Source organism: Carassius carassius, chromosome 41 (assembly GCF_963082965.1).
Source record: "Carassius carassius chromosome 41, fCarCar2.1, whole genome shotgun sequence".
Taxonomy (NCBI): Eukaryota; Metazoa; Chordata; class Actinopteri; order Cypriniformes; family Cyprinidae; genus Carassius; species Carassius carassius.
The window spans coordinates 3533912-3558503 of record NC_081795.1 but is presented as its reverse complement, the minus strand read 5'-3'; the positions used below and the strand labels follow the sequence as shown (position 1 = coordinate 3558503).

The 24592-nt window shown below is 36.9% G+C and overlaps 1 protein-coding gene across 2 annotated transcripts in view; it reads right to left on the bottom strand.

Annotated features, from left to right (window-relative positions):
- Positions 1-21984, bottom strand: part of LOC132123464 (roundabout homolog 1-like) — a 235841-nt gene extending 213857 nt beyond the window's left edge. For both annotated transcript variants that reach the window (XM_059534081.1, XM_059534082.1), the window contains exons 1-2: positions 21701-21984; positions 956-1092 (exon numbers count right to left, since the gene is read on the bottom strand). In XM_059534081.1, the coding sequence (XP_059390064.1) occupies positions 956-1049 (94 nt within the window). In that variant the 5' untranslated portion in view covers positions 1050-1092; positions 21701-21984. The remainder of the gene's footprint in view (positions 1-955; positions 1093-21700) is intronic.
- Positions 21985-24592: the final 2608 nt, after the last annotated feature.

Below are 24592 nucleotides of genomic sequence, written 5' to 3'. Positions count from 1 at the left end.
ATTCAGCTTTGCATCACAGGAATAAATTACATTTTAAATATATTACAACACAAAACTGTAAATTTAAATAGTAATATTTTAAAATAATTACTGTATTTTTGATGAGATAAATGCAGCTTTGGTAAGTATAAGAGACATTTTTTAATAAATAAATAATTTTATAAAATCGTTTAAGTTCAGACCCCAAACTTTCAAACAGTAGTGTACAGTATAATGAAAGAGAATTAGAACTGTCTATCTCCTAAATTCACAATAGAAGTGGTTTATTTGACTCCAAAAGTCAAATTGGAGAATCCAATTTTTATTGCATTTTTGTCATTTTGGAGATTCACAGAACCAGTATCCATTCACTTTCAATACAAGAACAGCCAGGACAAAAAAAGAACCTTCCTCTAAATCAAGAAAGTCACGTGAGTTTGGTACAACATGAGGCTACGTAAATGATTTTGGGGTGAGCTGTCCCTTTAAAAGCTCAGGGGTTCAAATGTGACTCATACAAGTTAATATATCCGCTTCAATTCTTAAACCCATGATAAAGGAAGACAGTCACACAGCAGTCACTCCTGACTGATGTCTGTCGTTTATCTTGAATTCCTTCTTTCATTTAACATTATTCATCATTCACCTGAAATAGAGATCCAGTTGATCTGACAATCCCTTGAATGGTGTCCATCACACAAACAGACAGTTCATCATTCGACTGGAAGAACAGACGAAGTGGGAAAAACACACCAGAGCCACATAGAAAAAGCACATAAGCCTGCACTGCAGAATATAAAGTCAGGATATTTCTGTGTTCCCAAAAAAACAACTGTTATTTTTTTTTTTTTTTTTTCAGAGTTCAGATGCAATTATTAGGCTTATGTGTCTGTTTCACGTAGCTTGGGAATAACCTGGGAATCCAAATCAGAACCTGGGAATAAAATCACAAAACACAGGGCTCATGCACGCTTACCTGGAACCAAAGGACCTTCCGACAGCTCTGACTGGACAAACTGCAGCAAGGTGGAAATGATGAGGACTGTGGTACCTGACCATGTGACCTGCATGATTCTTACAGAGCTGGCATCCCTGGATGTCTCCAAGTTAAATCTAGACAGAGAAAGAGAAAATCAAAGAAATTTAAATGCTGAAAACTTCTGTGAATCATTGACTCAGTTTCACATAAAATATCTAGTTGCAAGGTTGTTGTAGTTGACTAAAACTATAGAAATATATATATATATATTTACTTGAAATAATGTCACTGAAAAGTTTGACTGAATTAATACAAAAAAAAATTCATTTAGTCTAACTTTAAGGACTAAAATCATTTAAATGTATAAATAATGAATACACATAAAAAAAAGTTGGCGTATTAGTAACAAAAAGAGCATGACAAAAACAACAAAATTACTAAAAATTTTAAATAAACTGAAAGTGAAAACAGAAAATATAAATAAAATCTATTTCAAAATAACAAAAACATAAAAGCATATTAATGATACAAAAACAACACTGGTTGGTGGTCAATTATACATATAATTTTTTTTTGCTTAATCAATACAGATGCATTAAATCAAAACAGAAAATGTAGGTTTTGAGGTCTGGTGTCAAAAGACAATCAGATTTAAAGAGGTAAATTTTGTGATACAGAAGACTAAAAGATTAAAAACCTATTCTCTCATGTACCAAACTTATGTGGATCAATGCTCAAGACTTATATGAAATATTATGCCCAGTAGGAATATTGCCTGTTGGTTCAAAATGAATTTGTTGGTAACGCTAAACAACCATCTGCAGAATACAAGTGCATTGAGATTGCATGCCAGCCCAGACTGATCTGAAACCCAAAATCAAAGAGTAAGCATCACATCCTTTGGATGCAATAATATTTTTCATATCGGATGAGAGAATGCATGACAAAACACAACTGATCCAGAAATATGAAATGACTTTTAGTGGTACATCTTTTGCAAAGTATGTCATTTTGGTCTTGCAATTTATCTTGCACAAGCCAAATCGCTTTTGATTCATTGCACACTTCCTACATGTCAAATAAAAAATAATAATAATAATAAAATAAAATAATTAATTTACAATTTTATATTAATATTAAAATTAATATATAAAATTGCAAAGGTAAATATTGAAAGTTTATCTTTACTTTTCTAAAACACTTCATAATTCTCTTTAACAATGATGTCTTGTTTGTGGTAGACAGAGTAAGCTTGTTGACAGAAAGGCTTTTTTCTACTCTCATCATAGGACGCACAATAAGCATTCTCCCTGTCTCCAAATGGACCATTTCCTGGTCACAGAGCTGAAACAGCAGTCTAGAGCTCCAATATCTGATTGGAGCAACCGGCCGTCTCATTTTCACAATGGTACCTTATCATCCTTTATTTCCCCTAGTGTTCTGGCAGCCTGATATAATTATTGTGCCTAGCAATTGCATAATTTGCATGCTATGATGACATACGCATTCAATACAAACCGGACGGTCGAGTGCGAGTTGCATTTATTTTTCAGCTCTTGGGGTTTTTTCATTCATTAAACACTCAGGTCTGCTTCCTCCAAGTATTCTGTGGTGGACACAGGAGGGTCGGATTGAATTCTTCCAGATAATTGTGTCAGATAAGCAGCCAAAAGCGTCTTTCACAAGCGATCAGATAAACACCCAATTACCAGCGGTGAGATGCCTCTGTCGGCGGGTCAGAGGAGGTGCGCCGCACCAAGATGGCCTCCTCATCTGACACACTGCACCAATGAGTTCAGGCAGAGGAGACAGCTAAGAGTAATTATTCAATTGTGTTGATTAATGAATATAACCATTGAAGATAATGGAAGATTAATGTGTAGGACATCCTCTTTCCAAATTACATGCACATAGATTGGGCCAATCAGCAACAAACAGACCTGAGCCTACAAAAATTTTCTTTTCTCCAGTTTATCTTTGCAAACACATACTTATTTATGAGCAAGAAATGTTTGTACATGTATGCAAATGTGAAAAGTAGAGGTAAATTCTGAAACATTTCGGAGAAAGATGCCGTGTCAAATTCCAGCCTGAATGAGTCCTCCATCTGTCATCTGGACAACAGATCACTGTGGATCGACATTTAAAGAAAGAGTTAAACTAAATATAAATAAATAAAAATAAACAAGTCCACAACCAGGCTCAAACCTCATCGACTCACTGTAAAACTCTGTATTTGAATGGAAAAAACAAAAAAGATACAACAAGAAAGAGATGAAGACATTTCAGTTTATAAAAATTCACAACAAGTGCTTTCTGAGAAAAATAGCAGCTCTTTTGGTGTTCCCATGTCTTTTTCTTCTGCTTCTGGAGTTTCTTTTGTCATAGTGGGTGCATGAACAAAGTCAGAAGCCACCCGACCCTTCATGTACTGTTTTGAGGTTTGGCAGACACAGACTAAACTGTCATTTCCTTTACACACTGCTTTCATTTCCAACATGACATGACACCATTTCCACATGAATAGTTCTCTTCACATCTCATGAGGGGCGTCTGGCATGTTAAAGGTGGAGGCATATAGCCGATAAATTATTGCAGGAAAGTGTTCAGAGGGCTCTGAGAAATCAAATGCACTTCAGATTACCTCTGACAACACCCACTGTTCCTTTCAGCTTAATCTCTCGCCTTTCATCTTCCAATTTCTAGCCTAGGAGCTCCCTGTAACTTCAGCCCAGGGAGCCAGATGCTACGAGAGCAGGGAAGGGGAAGGAAAGAGAGAACAAAGCAGATGAATAACAAAGTGGTCTGCGATTGTTAAAAATCAAAATCATCCTCCATTTCCATTATGGTCCAAATGGAAAGGAAACGGAGATGCACAATATCACAATCATTATCTTTGCCCAGCGCTGGCTTTTCCCAATGGACTGGCGTTCTTATTGGGAAGGTGGCTGGTGGTTCAATTAGCCTGACCTAGACGTTTTTAAGGGAATAATGCAATGCACCGACAGGAGTGTGCAATGCAAGCCATAAGGAGCAGAGCATTCTATAGCGGCACGCTTACGTATTCATTCCTTGTTCATGCTTTAGAGCTACACTGTGCACTATCTGGACAACGCAGATGCTGTCCCCCGGGACTACAGCCAGGATAGTGAGTAAACACATATTCGCCTATTGTTCATGATTTCCAGGCATTTCAGTAAAACCTCTACCACTGCATTTCCACTGGCCTTTCCTCCTCCTTGTTCATTAATTTGAAAGCAGGTTGGTTAGACTGGGCAGCATTTAATCACATGGCCTGGAGGCAAACACAAATACTTCAACATAAGCAGGTCTGGACACTTTTATTGAGAATGCCTTTAATATTACTGAATTTGAATTGAGCTATTTAAGATATAAGATGACATTTCTGCACCACCAGCATCAACAAAAAAACTTGTATGATGTATGATTGTTCAGCCAAACAGATACAGAGTAAATTTTGCTGTGTCAACCTGGGCAGGATGTTAAAACAGATCAAATAAATTACAACTAAGACAATTTCAATGAAAAATCAATAATAAAAAAAACGATAGAACGTAGAAATAAATAGAAAGAAAAAAAACATGCATGCAGAATAACTTAAGTGGACTTTGAATAATTAATTGCCACTAGATAATTATAAACATACATCCAGTATAAATATATACATTATAAACATATATTTACACAGAATCATTCATTCATTTTCATTCATATTGATTATAATTACAATTAATTATTTTACTTTAAAAAAAAACAGTGGAAAAATAACAGAATGCTTTCCCAGATCTTTCCACAAAATTTGGAAAGAAAATAATAAGTTATTAGAAAGTTGAATCATTTTGAATTTGAATTTATATTTAGTTAATTCTTTTTGGAAAGTCAAAATCTTGTTGGGTTGGGCCGATCCAATTTCAAGTCACATTAAAAAATTGACACTGAGTAAATTCTTATTTTTGCCCAAATCTGAAACAAGCAACAGGGGCCATTTACTGTTTCCCATCCACTCTCAACTATACTATAACGTATTGTTTTTAATGTATTTAATCAATAAAATCTCTAAAATCCATTAATATGTTTGAAAAATGCTCTAACTAACAGTGGAACGATGCAGTAAAAGTCTTAAACATTATGCTGGCATTCAATTTCCATGCACACTCTCGGACAAGCCCTCTGAATAAATATCAAACTGTTCAAACAAACACAATTTCATGCTCAGACATTCAGCTTTTTGATTATTGTAATCCGTTATCAGCATGTGAGGCCAGTGAAGCTCGCGGAGCATGGAGATGAGTTTGGAGGAGGGGGAGAAGCTTCTGCGCTAGAGCTGCTGAATCATTTGCCATAACTAGTCTTCTGGCAAAATTGCCCCTCAAAAGCTGTTGAATAGACGAATTCGGATAGCAGGCTTCATTACATACTACAAACACAGCGTCGGTATCCATTGTGTGAATGCAGTCAAGTGAGCAAGCAATGGAAAAGGAAAGAACGAGGCTTTGCCGCAGACGTTAGGACAATCTCCTTAAGTGACTGCTCAGCTGTTTTGCAGAGTCAATGTCATGTTTGTTGTGGATGGCGCTGTTCGGGTTTCTCCACGCAGATCCGCCCTCATAAAGATGACAGGCAGGGTTTAAACGTCCTGTGTTTACAGTGCATTAATATTTCTGCCACTTCATTACAATAAAAGGATTAACCTGCGGCTTCGCTTTGCAGGAACGCCACACCGCCTGTTCCTCTCAGTGTATATTAGCTCCTGTCGGCCAGCAGGAGAGCACACACTAATCATGATGTGCTTGCACAAGCTATGCGAACACACGCACACTCGTTCTCGTTCTCAAGCACCCATTTCTCACAATCTTGCAGGGCTGTGCAGAGAAAGATGGAAGAAGGGCAATGCGCTATGAATCTTGAGTGCAACCCAACACGAAACTGCAGTCACGAAACCAGGAGGCTTGTGACTGTCTCATAGACTGCCAAGTAAAATACACTGTCAAGGTCCAGAATAGTATGAAAAACATAGTCAACATAATCCATCTGCCATCCGTGGTTCAACCGTAACGTTATGAAGCGACGACAATAATTTTTGATACGCGAATAAAACTAAAATAACGACTTTACAAATTTAAGATACTTTTTTACAATAAATAAATACTGTTGAATATAATCTTCAGAAAATTTCTAAATTAATATACATTTTTTGATACTGTACATATTTTATGATGTGATGTTAAAACTGCAGATGTCTAAATATAACTATAAATATCAGCAGTTAATAGTTAATTTGCCATTTAAAAAAAAAAGTTATTTTTGCAGGGTTTTTTTTTTTTGCTGTTTATATAAACTGCATATATATCAATCATGAACAGGATAAAGCATCAACCTCTTCATATATATTTATAGCACAACATTTATTCAAAAGATTTGTTAAGCCTGGGTAACAAGACACGCTGGGTATCCCTGGTGGAAACGTTTGGGGAAATTATGCTTAAGACTTGACAGTGTCTGTGCATGCAAGCCTCTTATTAGAAACTGAAGGCCGAGCCAAAATTACGATTACTTTTCTGCAAAAGCAACAGAGCATTCCTGGCCAACAAGGAGGCAGACAGGCCCAGTCACCGAAGGGACCAACCGTAGTTATCCGTCGTTTGGTCTGCAGGCTCGTGGTGAAATTAAAAGCTGATTATATCCTGCAGGGAGAAGAGGAAAACCATGGGCCCCCCAGTTTGCAAGCTAAATTTGATGAATTAGTCCCAACTGTCTGCCAAGAAGGAGGATGGGGGAATCATGACAGAATTAAGAGCTGTCCTCCATCAAGACAGACATTACTGGACAATTAATTCGCCTAAAAAACTCCAGAAACAACATTTAATGCTATTTTCAAACTTTAAAGCCATGGAAATGACCACAGAATTGCAAGGTAAACTCAGAAAAAAAGTCAAAACAGTGAGATATAAACTCAAAATTGTTCGATGTAAAAAAAAAAAAATTGTAAAGAAATTTAATGTTCGATGTAAAAAAAAAAGTCAGTCTTTCTCAAAATTATGAGAAAAAAAGTGAGAATGGTGAAATATAACTTTTGAATTGTAAGGGGGGAAAAGTGCAATTCTGAATTGTGAGACATAAACTTGCAAAAATAAATGGAAACAGGCTTCAAACATAAAACTCTGTTTCACAACTGATAACTGTCGCTATCATTGTTATGAGTTATAGACAGATGCATTATGCGAAAGACGACCTTCAAAAGCTGCATTCACTGCACCACACAAGCTTATCTTGATACAGGACATGTGTGCGGTCCTTCAACTGAAAGGAGATTTTCCACATTATTGCTCAATTCAAAGGTGTCTGCGCCGCTCAGGCTGAGAGAGGGTCTCATTTGGAAGACGCCTAGGCTCTATTTGCCTGTTCTGATTGGATCAGCAAGAGAAAGAACAAAGAATGCTAGCTTTCTATTGTGCCGCTTTGTATCCCAGATGTCAGAAGTCCAGCGTGCAAACAATAAAGCTTCTGCCACTCTGACTGTAGCAGTCATTATCCTGAGCATGGATCGCTGGTTTTGCCCTACTGCAATCATAACTCTAATTAAGAGCGATGCTTTGTAAGCACGGAGGTTGCAAGATGTTAATTACCAGAGTAGTGCGCTGCAAACACATCCCTAAATGCCACTTGTCACTGTTCTGCACTGGTACTTGTTACCGTCCCGCTACGAAAACACTCGGGATGTCTCCGGCATGCCGGCACTCCCCGGAGGATGACATGTTATGATTTAAAACAAGGGACTGTCACTAAAAATACATACATGACTTGTTCACTTTAGCTGTCATAGTTGAAACAAAGTTCACTGTAAGGTGTGAGGAATACAAGGAATCATCAAAAAATAATTTAGGATTATTGGAAATATTTAGGAAAATAATTTTGAAAATTGTTTTCAGTCTGTAAGTTCTAGAAATACCTGTTTCTAAGAGATTTAATGCTGGAAGATTTGGACCTCATAGGAACAAAAAAATACAAAAAAAAAATATTAAAGATTTGTGTGTTTCCCATTATTTAGTGATTTGATAGTGCATTATCAAAAGATGTGCTTGAGCATCAAAATGAGCAAAGCTAAAAGATCTAAAGATATTATAAGCCACTGTTTTAAAGTTTTTGCAAGAAATTAATTTATTTACCTTCACAACCAGTATACATTTTCTTTCATGAAACTCTAACGGAGGGCGTGTCTGAGCTTGGCGCTGATGCGATCGTCATAGTGACAACAGTCAATTACATTGGACCGCAATTGGTTAACACTTGAGCTAAGCTATTTGCATAAGGCGATCTGATTGGCTCTTGAAAAGTTGATCGATTTTCAACGCCTACGACGCGATGCAGACGGATCCACAATTCAGTTCGACAATGCATGACGTCACACATTCAAAGAAAAGGAGAAGTGTTCACGCTGACGGTCCCGTGTGAATGTACCATAAAGAAGCAGAATGTTTAGCAGAATTTTCAATCTGTTTTTTCCATTAAAGTGAAAAATTATGGTTATAGACATGCTCTAAAACAATGAAAAAAAAACTGATATAAAAGTAGTCTATGTGATATGTGCGCTACATTCTAAGTTCTCTGACTTCATACGATAGCTTTACGAAGATCTGGAGACCTAAAATATACTGTAGAGTCACAGAGTACAAGTGTTTTGAAGCTTTTTGAAAAAGCATAACATGAAAATTATGCAAAATAACTCCTTTTGTGTTTCATTAAAGAAGAAAAGTCCAACATTTAGGCTGGACTATTCTTAACCAGGCTTCATTCATTCGTCAGACTATGTTAACACCCTGAATGCCATCATATTCCTAACAGACACTTCTATGCATGTAAAGTCTTTGGTTGTCAGTAAATTTAGCTTGTTGCCAGAGCTGAACCATGGCAGAACCGTTTCTAAATCCTGAGGGAAATCTCACAGCGAATAACTCAGCCACGACAATTAAAAACATCATACGTACACCATAATTAACTCAGACAGACTGATTTGCTAAGCTCCTCAAATGAATTCGCCAGATTATTCACAAATAAATGACACTGCACTATCGGTATCAGTAAGCAGTATCACACAAGCTTAATTAAAGATAATGCCTTTTAATAACAATAGATATTTAGATTACACCTCCCATAAGCCTCAGCTAATTAGAAAGCCGATGTACAGTCGACAAACACAGTTATTTAAGCGGTTATACACTAATAGAGAACATAACAGCTTTAGCTTTTTTTTTTACTGCTTTTTGGCTTAAAAAAAATGTGATAACCATTTTTAAAATGCCCATTCGCCAGCTTGCAAACACCTTGAAACATTTCAACAGCCCTTTCCCAAATCAAATGCTCTCTATCAGATCAAGGGTTGCATCCTCATTAAAAGCACCTGAGAGATGAAGAGGGTACTTGCCATTCTAGTGTCCCACATAATTGTTCCTGATGAGAAATAATACAAAGGAAAACACAACAGCCTCATTTGCATATCTGCGATTATAAACAAAGCCTGCAGTCACACCTGAACTCTGGTTATTTCACTCCAAGGGCAAAATTAAGTTTCCGCCTGTGTTCACTGATGGTATATTATCATAAATTGGCTTATTAGTTGCAGGTTATTGAGCCAAGAGAGTGTGGAACTCGACGCATTTGTGTGGGAAATGAATCACATCTTAATGCGCTTTCAGGATTCGTAGATTAATCAGAGGAGACCGCTGTGGATGTGACTGCTTTTTTGAGAAGGCCATGATGAGCTGGAGTCAAACGAAATGCTGGAAGTCAAGAGCAGGCAATAAAAATGCAAGCTTCAAGTCATTCTCTATTGTATATTGAAATTTTGAGATACTGGTCTTTCATGTGGCATTGTGATTTTTATGAATAGATTTCAAAGCGCTTTTAATAATAATAATAATAATAATAATAAGACTTGTATGAAGTTGCACTACAAGGTTTGGATCATGGAGCAGGTCCAAGAAAACCCAATTAGAATGGGAGAAGATGTGGGAGCAGATGTCGAGGATATTTGAGCCTACACATGGACTTTTTTCCTCTTTTTGAGATCATGTGTTGTACAAGAATTATGTCTAGGGATGGGTATCGTTAAGGTTTTAACGGTATTACTACTCTTACCGATACTGCTTAACGGTCCGGTACTTTAACGGTTTTCTTATCGGAACTTTGTGTTGTGTTATTTTGTGTTGTGTTAGGCAGTCGAAAACTTTGCATTTCTCTGTCTGCACATAATGCACTTTTGAAAGATGCTTTGACAGATTGCTTGTGTTTCCGCCCTTACATGCAAATATTTTGTTGCACTTATGACAACCAGTGTTGTCTGCATCAACTCTAGTGAAGTATAAGCACACTTTGGAACGTTTTGCTGTCTCCGCCTCCGCCAAAACTGCTTGCAGTAGCTCTGCTACTAAATTAATTTAAAAATCCACATACAGCTATTAGCTGTTCCTTCATCTTGGCTGAGGTTTCAACGTTGTTACGGAAAAGTTGAGGAAGTTACATGACCTGCGGTGCGCTTGTGGCATTCTGAAAAGTTTAGATGTTTTTAATCACGACCGCGTCGCTTTCATTATGAGCGCGCATACCGCGCGCCTACATTTGAAATAACGAACTTGAGCACACAAAAGACGCAATACGTGATCGGCCCCTTATGCGTGTGTGTGCATGAGAGATCTCGCAGATTTCACAGACAAACAAAAAATGTGCACGATAACATTATTAAGCAAAAATACATAGTACATTAATTTTTTCCCCTCCAGTACCGAAAGCAGAACCGATACCGTCAGATCTTACTGATACTACGGTCTTTCATAATTTAGCCCCGGGGCCATTTTAATACCGGGTTTCGGTACTCATCCCTAATTATGTCTAGGTGCGAGTGAAGTGTGAACAGAATTTCAAAAATGTATTTATAACATGTTCAGAATTAAAAAAAGGTGCCTTGAAAACTGAAAAGAAATGAAGAGTTGAATCAATAATGAAAATACTTTCATCCTTAATTCACCTAGACACTCTTGAAAATAAAGTTCGTTGTTGACATTGATGCTTCCAAAGCAAACATTTAGCTTTATAGTGAAAAAAAGATTCCTTAGATTATTAAAAAGAAAGAAAACCATGGTTCTTCTAAAAAGTAGTGTTCACTGGAAGGCTCTTTTAGGAACCCAAAATGGTTCTTATATGCAATCGCTGTGAAAACACAACTTCGGGACCTTTATTTTGAAGTGTATTATGTTCTTTCTTCTGTATAGAACACTAATGGAGAGGTTCACTTGGAATACTTGGCATAAGCAGACACATCACCAGTTTGATGTCAATTATTATACAATATGCCATGTTTACAGGTTCAATTCTGGTCTGCTCCTTGCATAAAGATATTGTATGGCTTCAGGAGACTTAAAAATGTAGTGTGCAACATGGCTGTTTCTTTGGTCAATTTTCTGGTCTCACTTATGTTTTGGTTGTGTGAATATTCAGCAAAACACAATCACACAGGTTTGGAATGACATGACAGTAATTAAATGGTGACAGAACTTTCACTTTGGATAACTATTCATTTTATATTTAGTTGAAGCTAACATGTTTTCATCTGGTCAACTGTGTTTTTCAGTTAATATATTTGTCACTTAAATTCCCATTTTAAAAATCAATTTTGATCTCTTTTTCTGTTCTCAATTCATTTCTCAGCACTGATTTCTCATAAAGCAAATCACAGATTCCAATTATTCACTGTTCTGCTGGTTTATTTGCTTTAAAAATAAAGAAAGCCCATTAAGTAAGCATTTAACCATTTTTGCTAGACCTGCATGGCTGCATCATATGTATAAATAAGGCCTTAATGAAACTTAATAAATCAAATATACTGTATTTATATTTTAAGGAAAGTTTATGACATATTTCCAAATGCAACCTTGGAAGATCAGATTGAATTGATACAAACTGAATGAAACAATCCATTTGAAACACAATAAAAAACGCCACCACAGATCAATGAAACTCGATTTCCTATTCACAACATACACGGCAAACTGCAAGACTTTTGTCATTGCTGCTACTGCTATCTTTGTTAACATTATCACCATAGCCTTCTTTCAGAGTCAACAAAACACAACAAAAGCAACAAAATTAGTATCTCCATCAGCATTACAAATCAGTTTTGACAAGGTATATACTTCACTTGTACGTCTTCATGTGTCCATTTATTTCTCCGATGACAAAAGCAAAAAATAACAAAGGTATGAACTGAAATGACCCATAGTGTTACAGATATACATATTATTACCCCTGTCCCCTTCATTCTTCACATCTCTCCTTATGTCCACCTCTCGTGTCCAGAGGCGCGCGTCCTGCTTAATGTTCCACAGGGTTATTTCTCTTTTGCTTTCAATTACAAAGACACAGCAGCAACCCAACTCTTTCTTTAAGAAGCTGCCACAGACACACACACACACACACACACAAATTTCTGTCTCCTGCAGGTTGATATAGATAGATATCCCTCCCTGTCGAGTCTGAATCTACATTAGGTCATTTCAATAAGTGGAGAGGCCCCAAGGCATTGGTCAGGAGCTGGGGTGGAGGCAGGCCTCCATCCGTCTTAGTTTCACTTGCTGACACGCAGGCAGACGGATGGGAGGCCGGTGTAGCCAATCTCAGTTGTTTTTGTTATAATACTACATTAAGGGGCCTAATAGAGCATGTCAGGAAATATTGAAAGCAACACAGATGGCGGAGGGCTTTTCTAAAGTATGTTGTGGATGAAAGGAATTTTTTTGTTGTAAAAAAAAAAATCTGGGGGAGGGACGACGGGAATGGCTTCAAGGTGAATGCTGACCTTGGACATCTATGGTGGGCCACTTCCTTTGGAAAACCGGTGGAGGGTGTGGCTTTGGGGAGGGGTTTTGGATAAAGGCGTGGCTTCATTTCATAAGCCAACTGCATTCTGAATAGAAAAATCTGTCTTGATCACAAAGCACCAGACTGAAATAATGACTGGTTTTGAAGAACTAGATGTTAACAGTGTTAACTAAAACTATTCAAAAGAATTCTCGTTCATTGAAATTAAGCTGAAATTAAATAAAAAGATTTTTAAAAAAGTTTAAATAAATTATAAAAATATAAAAAAGCCAAACGTAAAATATATAAATGACAAAAAGAAAAACTAAAATGAAAAGGAAAATTGAAAATATAAAAATAAAAGCTAATATTAATAAACACAATAACACTACAATGTACTATATTACACAGATGTCAATATCAAATTCAAACCAAAAATCTGAATTATTGTCTGCACACTGAAAAAAAAGATTCAGACTAAAGTCAAGTTGAACATGATTAGTAAAATAATAGCATCCCTGCCAAAGCCGGCCGGGATAGGTTGGGTGATGTACACTGGGCGTAATTACAGACAAATGGCAGGATGGTCCCATCAACTCACTCCAAGAGGAAAGAGACATTAAATCTTACCATTAACAAACAGAAATTGATGTCTGTCCAGAACCTCGGGGCAGTGAACTATTTGTCAGACAGCAGAGCATTCATTATACTGACAAATTTTGAGTAGCAAATGTCAAATGATGTTCCATTAAATGAGAAATGGGAAATATTGGAAGTATCCGGGGCATTTATCCCAGGGCCAAAGATGGATACAATAACAATTTCACCCATAATCCTCACCTGACCTTTAACCCAAACCTTTGTTCTTTGTTAGTCTCTCATTTAAACCTGCATGCAAATGGCCTGAGAACAATTTCCAAGTCAATCAGTCATTCACCTACACTATTGACAAGTCGCATCAATAACCTAAGGCCCCATATTCAAACGAATGAACACTTTGATCTGAATGCATGCTCTGCGATTCATCTTCTTTTGTCTTTATGTTTGGTCTTTTACAAAGCATTCAATCTCAAAAGCTGAAGGATTCTTCAAAATCAATCTACTGATCTCAAAGTTTGAGGTTGGTAAAATTTTGTTCATGTAATGTTTTTGAAAGTCTCTAATGCTCATCAAGCTGCATTTAGTTGATCAAAAATACTGTAAAATATTGTGAAATATTACAATTTTAATAACTGTTCTCTATTTTCATATTTTCTAAAATGTAATTTATTACTGTGATGCAAAGCTGAATTTTTTAACACCATTACTCCAGACTTCAGTGTCACATGAACCTAAATGTCTAAATCCAGAGTCCATGCACATAATTTACTTAAATTGTTTTTGGTGCGTACAAACATTTAAAATTATTTCCAGGAACAGTTCTATGCAAATTGATGAAGTACTTTCAATGTTTTACCAACACTGTTGTACCTATTAAACCCAGCAGCTGAATGAGGTTCACATCTGACTGCCGTTGTTCTTTGCTGACCTTGAAAGAAAGTGTGTGTTGAGTGGTTTGGACTTGATGGATGAGTTATCAGTTTGCTGTCACATCAAACTTCATTGTCTCAAATAAAACTGTGATTCACTGCTGTGGCTGTGTTAGCATTTGACTTCGAGTGGTGGAGGAAAGCTGTATCGTCACTGTAAGTCCAATTTAAAAAAGGCCGACCTGGCAACAAAGAGCCTAACAGAGTTTTGATCAGCTCTACGAGCAAAAAATTTACATGGAGATCAAATTAGCAGCAAAAACCCAAACTCAATCACTGGTGAACAGTAAATGGTTTTCAGCCAAAAGATGCAAGCAGGTAATTGAGAAGCAACTGACCACAAAACCCAGTATGCAATGTTTGTAGGCTTTGTAGAAACCAGCTGCCATGCCAACAAACTGGAAAAAATATCACAGAACAAAAGCGTTATATCATCTGCACTACAAACTGGCACACTGATTGGCCAAAGTGTCTCCTCAAACTGGCAGCGAGTTGGCTATTTAAGATTTGGAAAATAGTGTTTGTCATTATAATTCGTTTGTTAATGTTAATGCATTGCTATTATGACAGTTGATTGTTATTGCAGCAGTTGGGACATTCATGAGCACCAGTTGGCAGAGCTATTGTGTACTCATTGTGTTTTGCATTAATTATAAGAAAGACGGTATGCAAATATTTACTCTAAGCCAAAGAGAAAGTATAATGAGCACAGATCTAAGTATAGATGACTGGAAGATGTCCCCAGACCAAAATTAAGAGACTGTCCATAATAACCTATTGATAAACCTCTACTTCTTTCTCTTACTGCTTTGTCGGTTCAAAATCAGGAATTGAACTGGAATTTAAACGTATTCTCAATTCAATTCTGAACACTGAAGTACTGAAGACCCTAGAAAAAATGCTGTCTAGCATATGAGTTAAGCCTTGTTTGACACATTTACTGTGGTGTGAAGCACAAAATACCACAGACACGCATGGAGGAGTTTACACTCTCAGAAATGGCACATACATAGTAGTACAAACTAAATATAAGCTGTTCTGCAAGGCGCAGCAATGAGAAAATCCTTTTTGACTAACCATGTTTGTGCTACAAATATGAATTGCATGGCTTGTTAACAAGAGGTGGGCTATTAATTTTATAAAAGAGGTGAATAAAAAATCATAAATTTGCAAGTCGACAGAGACTTGAAGGTGGGCCTGCAAGAAACCACCTATACACAAAACAATGAATTAAAACTACTCTAAAGAACATCTAATTTTACAGAGGTGCAAAAACAGTTGAGAATAAATTTGCAATTAGAAAAACATTAGAAAAGTTCAACAACATCATCATGCACAACTAGTCTGTAATGGCACAGTTCACTGTGCCAAAACTACATTACAATAATCTCCATTTTTATGGTGAAACTGACATTTTTAATGCCTGACTGAATGAGAGACGTCATTGAAAGCAGAGTGGCTTCTTTCTATTCATGCCTGACTGTAGAAAGAGAAAAGCACCTAGTGAAGTGACCATTTGAAAAGAACTCCCCACAAACACCCGCCTCCCCCTCCAGAGACCGAGATGAGAAGCGCTGACTGTACTTCACATGGGCCACAGGAAAGTCCTGACTTAAAAAGCACATTAAAAACCAGTGAAGATGAAAAACACCCCAATTATCTCCCCAAACCCCTGCTGAGCCCCAAGCTGTTTTATGACATTAAAACCTGCTAAATTATGAAACACCACTCGACTGAGGATACAAATGAAAAAAACTGGGACTTTTTTTTCTAAACTGTTAGTGTTTGTAGGGTGTCCGCTGATGCTGTTATGATATTCTGATGACTTTGCAGTCACATCCCTCTCGGTGATGCTGTGGGGTGCACCAAAGGCTACGATAAACTACAAGCAGATAATGACTAAGATATGTAAGCTTAGAGATTTCTATATGCGATATGCTTTGAAGCTCTTTTATGTAATATGAAGGACATAATGAGCATTTGTTTAATTAACGAATTCCTATAAATTATTTAATTATGAATTTGTATATATTTACAGCTAATTGTATTTCATCTTGTAAAAAAACATTTCAATCTGACATTATTTATTCCCGCAAAGTCATGTAAGGTCTTATTTCCCATGGAAAACAAAAGGAAAAATTCAGGTAAATAGTTAATAGTGACCATGTCTATATAAAATATACATGCATTTGGCTTTCAATACGCCAGCATGCATTTATCCTACATTCATTGGAAACAGAAACCCATGACTTTGCCATCACTTACTGTTTGAGTACCCTCAAAATTTTGGATTCAAACAATATATTTCTGTAAAAGTTGTTATGCTCTACCAAAGTTCTAAAATGGAGTTCAAAATTCCTAACCCTATTTGGATCAAGAATTGCAGCAGACAAAAAGCACTTTATAGTTCATATATGCATTCTCTCTACAATTCTGTTTGCTTGTTTAAGAGCTTGATAGAATATGTGGCACTTTTCTACATCAGGGTGAGGGCTACGATCTGTCAGGCCTTCCCTTCAGATTACACATTTACACAGGGGTCACAAAACCTGGTCTCTGACATCTGTTACGCACACAGGGTTTCCTCCGGACAGCGATACAAGACAGGAAACAATTCAGGCAAACCTACCCAGAGGACATCTGATCACATTCACATGCGCAACAAATAATCTATCTCCACAATTCCCCAAAGTCAGAGAGCGAGTGAAGAGGAGAGAAAGAGGGCGAGCGAGATTTATTAACAGCCATAGGCTATTCAGGTCTGTGGTTATTGAACGATAAGTCAGCTGATAACCAGTCATTTCCCGAGAACAGACCATACAGTGTGCCCTGCTTTTGTGGAATTGCAAAATTTCCATTTCCAATTCTAAATCCTTAGACATTGCATGATATTTAACCTCCACGGTCCGGACCAGACAGTATCAGCACATCCCCATTGGCTGCAGCATGGAGGATAAAATCCAATTTCTGTGATAAGCTTCAGATTTGTCGTGAGGACTGGAGTTGCGTTCCTCTTTGGATTGTGTGCGTTTATCCAAGAAAAGGGCAACAGAGACTGATCGGAAGTGGCAAGGGGCTTGGCGGCCGTGGGGGTGTGGGAGTGTGGTATCGAGCAGAGACAGGTACAGAATGATGATACAATTCATGTTCATACTGTTTCACTCAAGAACCACCTCGTGCTTTCCAACCCCTGATCCCCAAACACAGTACCTAACTACTTTCACTAGATGGCCATCTGCCAAAACCAACCTGGTCTCATAAAAAACTTACCTCTGTACACTTTTTGTGCAACACCGTTTTTATGTACCTTACTGCACTTTTCGCTGCAGTTTCAAAGTTAAATGTCCACTGAGAGGCGCTAAAACACTGGTTGCATTCTTGAAACCTGGCACGTTTTTATGATGTTGAAATAGTTACGTATTGCTGAGTTTTTATTATGTTGGTTCTGGTACATATTACGGCAGTTCAGAATTCAAATATCCAAAAAGTTAATTCTCTATCGTGTTGGAAATATGCTCTACACCAAACCCAACCCTAAACCTAGTGTTAACAGGTTAGGCAAGGCCTAGGTTAACCAAGTGTTTAGTGTTAACAAATGCAAAACTGATATAAAAACACATTTGCCAATGCAATTGTGCAATTTGAACTTCCTGATATGCAGATTTGAGCTGCTTTGTCGAACTGTGGTTAGACAGGATATGAACCAGAGCTCTTCGCCTCTCAAGTAGATCTTCTTACTCCGTGAGACACCGAACTAACTGAATACCTATGAAAACCCATAGATATGAAGCTAAATATGTGCAATGCTACCATTCAAAAGGATCAGTTTTCAAATCTCCCAGGATATTAATATTGTTTTGAAGTCATAAGATTATTTTCTTCAAGTGAATTTTCAAAAAATCGCTATTTAATAATCGAAATTCTGTAAATTTGTGTGAAAAGGAATAAAAGGTGTTAGAGTTTTACTGCCTCCAGTGTTCATTTATTTTGGAAACTGCAGTGATGTACTTATTGGTACGTATTTCGTGTCTCTCTAAAAAGTGCATCCAGGGACATTTATTTATTGCAATGAGAAAACATTAGCATTAAAAACATAACATTCTCATTTTTCACTAGATATTTTCATCTTCAACTCTGAACGATGCAGGTTCAACATTGTGATGTCTGTCAGCCATTACTGTTGTGGCCCAACCCTAAGGCACACAATTATCTATAATTCTCTATAATTATCCACTTTCACACATGAAACACAACAAATTACAGTAAAATGGACTGATTACGTTTTCCAATACCATGTACAACAACTTAGCATATTTCATCTGTATTGCTGCCATAACACATCTATATCTGCATTACAAAATACTCAAAAAAACTATATAATTTAGGAAATTTTAATCTGCAGACAAATTTCTTTATACACTTGGTCTTTTGCTTAAGCATCTGCCCAATCTAACATTTCTTTCCACTACAAAAATGATTGTGATTTTTGGTTAACAGCATGGATTATGTGTGTCAGTAATTTGCTCAAGCTCTGTCAGCAGATGTCTCTTACCTCAAAGCGCTTTCACCTCCTATGTGTTAAAACCATTAAAATTGTGACTTTGTTCACACAAATCATGAATACGACCCTTTTCCACCAATGTTACAACTTTTTAAGCTCGCAAAACAGCTCAAATTAACATATTTCCAAAATAATTTCAGGATGTTACCATTTCAACAGTAGGTTCTGTTAAGATACAGTAGCTGACCAATGAAAATTTCAGTAGTTCCTAAAAATCACAGTTTTCAACACTGATAATATAGTAAGAAATGTTTCAGCAAATCATCATATTAGAATGATTTCTGAAGGATCATGTAACACTGAAGACTGGAGAAATGATGCTGAAAATTCTATTTAAATTACATTTTAAAATGTGATTAAATAGATTATATGTTTACATGTTTAAGGGTGGTCATATCATTTTCGGCCATGTAGTGTATGTCAGATTACAAAATTATATTTCCGAACACCACCAGCCAAGCAAAGTCTGTTCTGTCACACAATTCCTGTCAGACCTCCTGCGGACGTACACACAGTAGAAAGAAGAAAAATGAGATAGAAGAAGAGATGGCAATCTAGCGACTTTGGCTCTGATCCAGAACTGTCTATCAAGTAATGCTGTCTAGAAATTGGCATGCCAGGGAAGAACTCACTGAGGTGAATCACATGACATTATGGAGGTCACGCATGGGTCCAGCGACCTAAAGAGCCCAGATAGAGGCGAGGAATAGAGTATTTTACAGACCACTGGTCCACCTGCTTCCTTCAGAACCCTCAAATTCAGTCTTTAATCGAAACCCAGAGTAATACAATTCATAGGACTTAAAACTGGTCACACTTTACTGGGCTGCCAAAGGACCCCTAGAGAGACTCCAAAAAAGGGCACCAAAAAGTACTTTATCATCAAATGAAGAGTGTGCTGGAACGATGAATTTTAAATTACAGCACCTGGTTGGATAACAACACTAAATGAGATCAAACTGACAGCCCAAATACCTTAGAGACTGTATGTCTTGTGTGGTTAACACATGCACACACATGCAAATGCCATGAGAGGCTATACAATCACTTTGGTGGCATCTGTTCACTATATTTTTTTTCAGAGCACGAATTGTTTCATACTCATACAAAGAAAATTAAATGTTGATATTTGATGAAGCTGCCTTTCATTCGCTGTGATTAGAAAAGAATCACAATGGCAAAGCTCAATGTCTCCTCGCCATCGATTTTAATTGAAGCTTGATTACATATATAATGAACTGTAGCAGGTCATGCTTTTTGTAATTTGAAGTATTTTCAGCTTTATTGAAAGACCGCACTGGGTTGATTTCTCTTGGGCATAGCGCAGAACAGTACAAAAGACTATATTCCAATAATTAGATTAAACAAACATGGCACATTGAGAGCGATGATTAATTCATGGACGTATTCTCCATTTCATACATTTATAAAGGATGTTACCCATTAAAAATACATCTATGTATTCCAAGCACACCTACTTTCAGTAGGGACAGCTCTCACTTTCACACACTGAGGACTGTTCTCATGTTCTGTCTGGAGTTTTACAGACACCAAGCCACTTTTAATGGCTCAAAAATATATGTATGTATCAGACTGCTATCTTAGAATGTAACAAAGAACTAAATTGCAACTTCAAAACAGGAATTAAAATGGAAAATTTCTCTAAAAGGGCTAAACAACACATGCAGGCTTTCAGCACCAGAGTCAGCTCCCAATTTCATGAGCTCAAGACATGAGTGGTCTGACTCGAGTCACGGACCTCTTAAATAGCTTTAAAATATATGCCTATATATCAGTTTAACATCCCTATTTTTATGATAAAACCCTATGTGAGTGATTCTACTCCTGGTTGGTGTTACAGAAACCAAAAATGCATTGAATGTGTTCTTGAAGAGATCAAATTGATCATAATAGTCTGAAAAGCGCATGCTATTCTGTGTTGAAATTGCAGGCTAAAGCTTTAATAATGTCTGTCTGCTGGGGTTTAATTAGTTTAGAGGGGAAAAAAATTTTGGAAAAAAAAAATAATACATAACGTGGGTTAAAAGGCTGACCACCAATAAACAGTGTGATTGCACGCTGTTTCAGCAGTCTACTGTTCTCCTCATTGCAAGTCTAAGCAAAATTCTGATCTCAGGGCCATGAGTCTATAGTCCACTTACTCTGCAGAAGCAATTAGACATTCAAACAGACTTAAATCACAACTGTCTCTCTCTGAGAATATCACATATTACTTGATCAAATTATTGCATGCAAAGTTTAAAAAGCTTGTATTATGTCATATGATAATAGCAGTAGCTATGGTGATCTAGACAATTATCTATATCTCTACCATGCATATAAGTGCTTCAGTCCATCCCATTTATAATAATATTAAACACACACACACACACACACATCTAAACCAAATGATTATATTCATAAGTTCCAAGTCCAACAACTACAATCAACCTAAATCAATCTGACTACATTAGGACACAATGAGAAAAGTGAGATCAGGCAGAAAAGCTACACCTATACCTAAGGTAACACCTTTCCACTTTCAATGTAGCACGAAACCATGAGCATCCTTCTTTATACTGATAAAATCCTATTTTTTTAAAAAAAAAATCTCAAAATCTCTGTTGCATGCAATACATATCCAGTAGAAAGTTCAGTTCAGGCTGAATAAGACACTTCTATTCAAAAATCAAATCCGAACACCCCAAAACGCAAGAAATTATGCAAGTTGACAGAAAGCATTTAGTGCACAAATGCAATTATGAAAAGAGAATCTCTTACCCACTTTCCTGATCACAGCCGATGCGTGATAATTCCAAGAACAGAAGTCAAACTACTCTTCCATCTCTCCAGTGAGCCCGGCGTAACTTTCCAATGGATCGTCAGCACATGGAAATTTAGATGCGCCGGGAAACGAAGGTGAGCTTTAGTCTATGGCAGTTCAGCCACACAGAAAAAGAAGCGAGGCGAGCACCGGAGTGTACCGGTGGATAGTGTCTTTAGGCGCGTTCTCATGCGCTGCTGATGCGGTGCGTGCGCGGTAAAGCATACCGATCTCTCCACGCGCTGTCACTGCGCTCTGCTTCCCCGGGTCCTAAAGCTGAACCGCAGCGCCACTGAACTTTAATGAGTTACTGCACCGCGAGCATTGCATTATATCATCCGGAATATGTCTTCATCCTTCCATCCTTTATACAATTCATTCCCCCTAATGCAATCAAACTGTCAGTTTAGTCGTACTTACAATAAATGTAAACTCAAATCTGTAAAATATTATAAATAGGCCTAAAAAGGTAGTTAAAGCTCCAATATTAAACAAAATAAGAGTTGTATGGCTTTTGGTGCGTGTCTCGCAGCTTTGAGGAAATTATTTGTAAAAATGATTTTTCAAAGTTGATATTAAAACAAAGATTATTGGGGTGCATTTTACAGGAAATTAATCTTTTCTGAACAGTAATTTTTCAATCATATTTTTTCCACTATTTGTTTAAGCAAGCCACTTGGGGTTTTACTGTTGTTACTGGTTTAATGAACTGTATTAAAGAGCAGTGAATGGTGAATGGACTCTAAATTCTTATTTATTGAAACATGTTTAAAGCTGTTGTAAAATTGGCACACATCAGTTGAATTTGGTATAGGCCTAAGTTGATACATTGCTTGGCAACCATAAACGCCCTACAGATTTTCTAATGAACTAAACTGTCAGTAATATATCTCAGTACTGATTGAACCTTAGTGTCTTTTACCATATTGTTGTGCCAGCAGTGGTACTCGTTGTACTATATCAACATCAAGTTTTGAAAGTGATTTTGCATTCTGTTTTCTTTTGAACTGTAATGAGTAAAAGAATGGTTTATTAATGGTGATTTCTCGATTTCTTTGCATATTGAATTATGTTGTCTTTATTGCACATCGCATATATTAATTCACTGGGTGTTTAATTCATTTTCGACATTGGTGTATAGGGTAATTAATCATCGGCATGTAGTTAAATTAAAAGTGTGACTCCTAAATAGAGCATGCATTATGAACTGACATTAATTTATTAATATTAAGCTTTCTTACTTCCCAATTCAGTCATTCACACTTTTACGTGTCTTTGTCCATAACATGAAGTTGTTTATTTGTAAAATGTTCAACCCATTTATAGATATGGCATTTAGGGACAACAACTTATCATTCTTTGGCAGGACCAAGTGATCCACACAGAATTAAACAGACCTTTGTGCTCCAGCCACCCACAGAATAGATTTACCAGGGCTGACCATTGTAGGAGTTGGGTCACATCCAAAGGGAATGAGAGAGACGCCCGTCATTTCCAATGAGCTGCCACTCACCTCATCTGAAATATAGAGAGACACTCCATCCCGTGTAATGTTTGGCGACCCCAAAGGCAGGTCAGTCCCTTCGTCTGTGATTAAAACCTTCATCAGAAGCGCCCTGAGCTTGGTGTAGTCCTCCAGTTTTTAGTCCCTCACATTAGGCAGCTTTAACTACATTATTGAGTAATTACTTTCATGGTCTCAGTGTTTTTGTCTTGTCAAGCCACAATGATGGATGAGTGTGAATATCAGTAATACTGTGTCTTTCAGGGTGAGATTCTCCTGAGAAATTTGATGATCCTAATAAAAACTGCCAGAAAAACTATAAAAGTCCCAATAAATAAATAACGCCTACTCGTTGCAGTTTCAAATAAGACACAAATAACAGCCTTGAAGTTGATGCAAGTGAGTTGTTTCCTCAAGCTTTAGATGACAGTTTTTGATGTCATATGATTATTAGTGGACAAACAGTTATTTATGATGCATAAAAATTAATTTGCATGCATTTAAACAATTCAAGAAGCTGCCAACAGACTGGCAGAGCAGCAGGCTGGTGTTTTAGACAACAGTTGGTAAAAACAGTGGTGAAGATCATTACAGTAACAGTCAAACAGAGCTTAAAATGGACTTCCACACACAAATCTCGGCACTCATGTCAGAATCTTTTTATTATTATAATTTATTTTTTTTTGTTGAGGCTTTGAAATGCTATGTCATCAAAAATTTTCCAAAAAAAATTTGATTTCTCTGACTACATAAAATCTTGGCTATCATAAATGCCTCTATTGGAAAAATATAAAAGTCCCAAAAATTCTGATACTCATCAGAGTTCCAAAGAAGACACAAAAATTGAACTTGACTTCAGAAATTGAAGTTAATGTAACTGAGTTGTTTCCTCAAGCTTTAGATGAAAATTATTGATGTCATGTGATTATGAGTGGACAAATGGTTATTTAGCATGCTAAAAACTATTTGCATGCATTTAAACAAACTGAAAAAATGCCAAACAGACTGCCAGAGCTGTGGGAGAGTTTACTAGACAGCAGTTAGTTAAATAGACAGTGGTCAAGAGCATTGTAACAGCGGTCACATGGGACCTAGCATGAACTTTCACACACAATTGTGACCCCCATGTCAGTTTTTTCTTGAGGCTTTACGTCAAAAGTCGTAAAAGTTCAAACAAAATTCTGATTCAGTGAATCAGGTTCAAAGCCTTTCTAAAATAGCTAAAATTGGCATATAACTTCACATCGGTTGAACTCGAAATAATCTTGGCAATCATAAATTGGCAATTGAAAAATATAAAAGTCCCATTAAAAAGTAATAATAATAATTCCGATACTCATCGCAA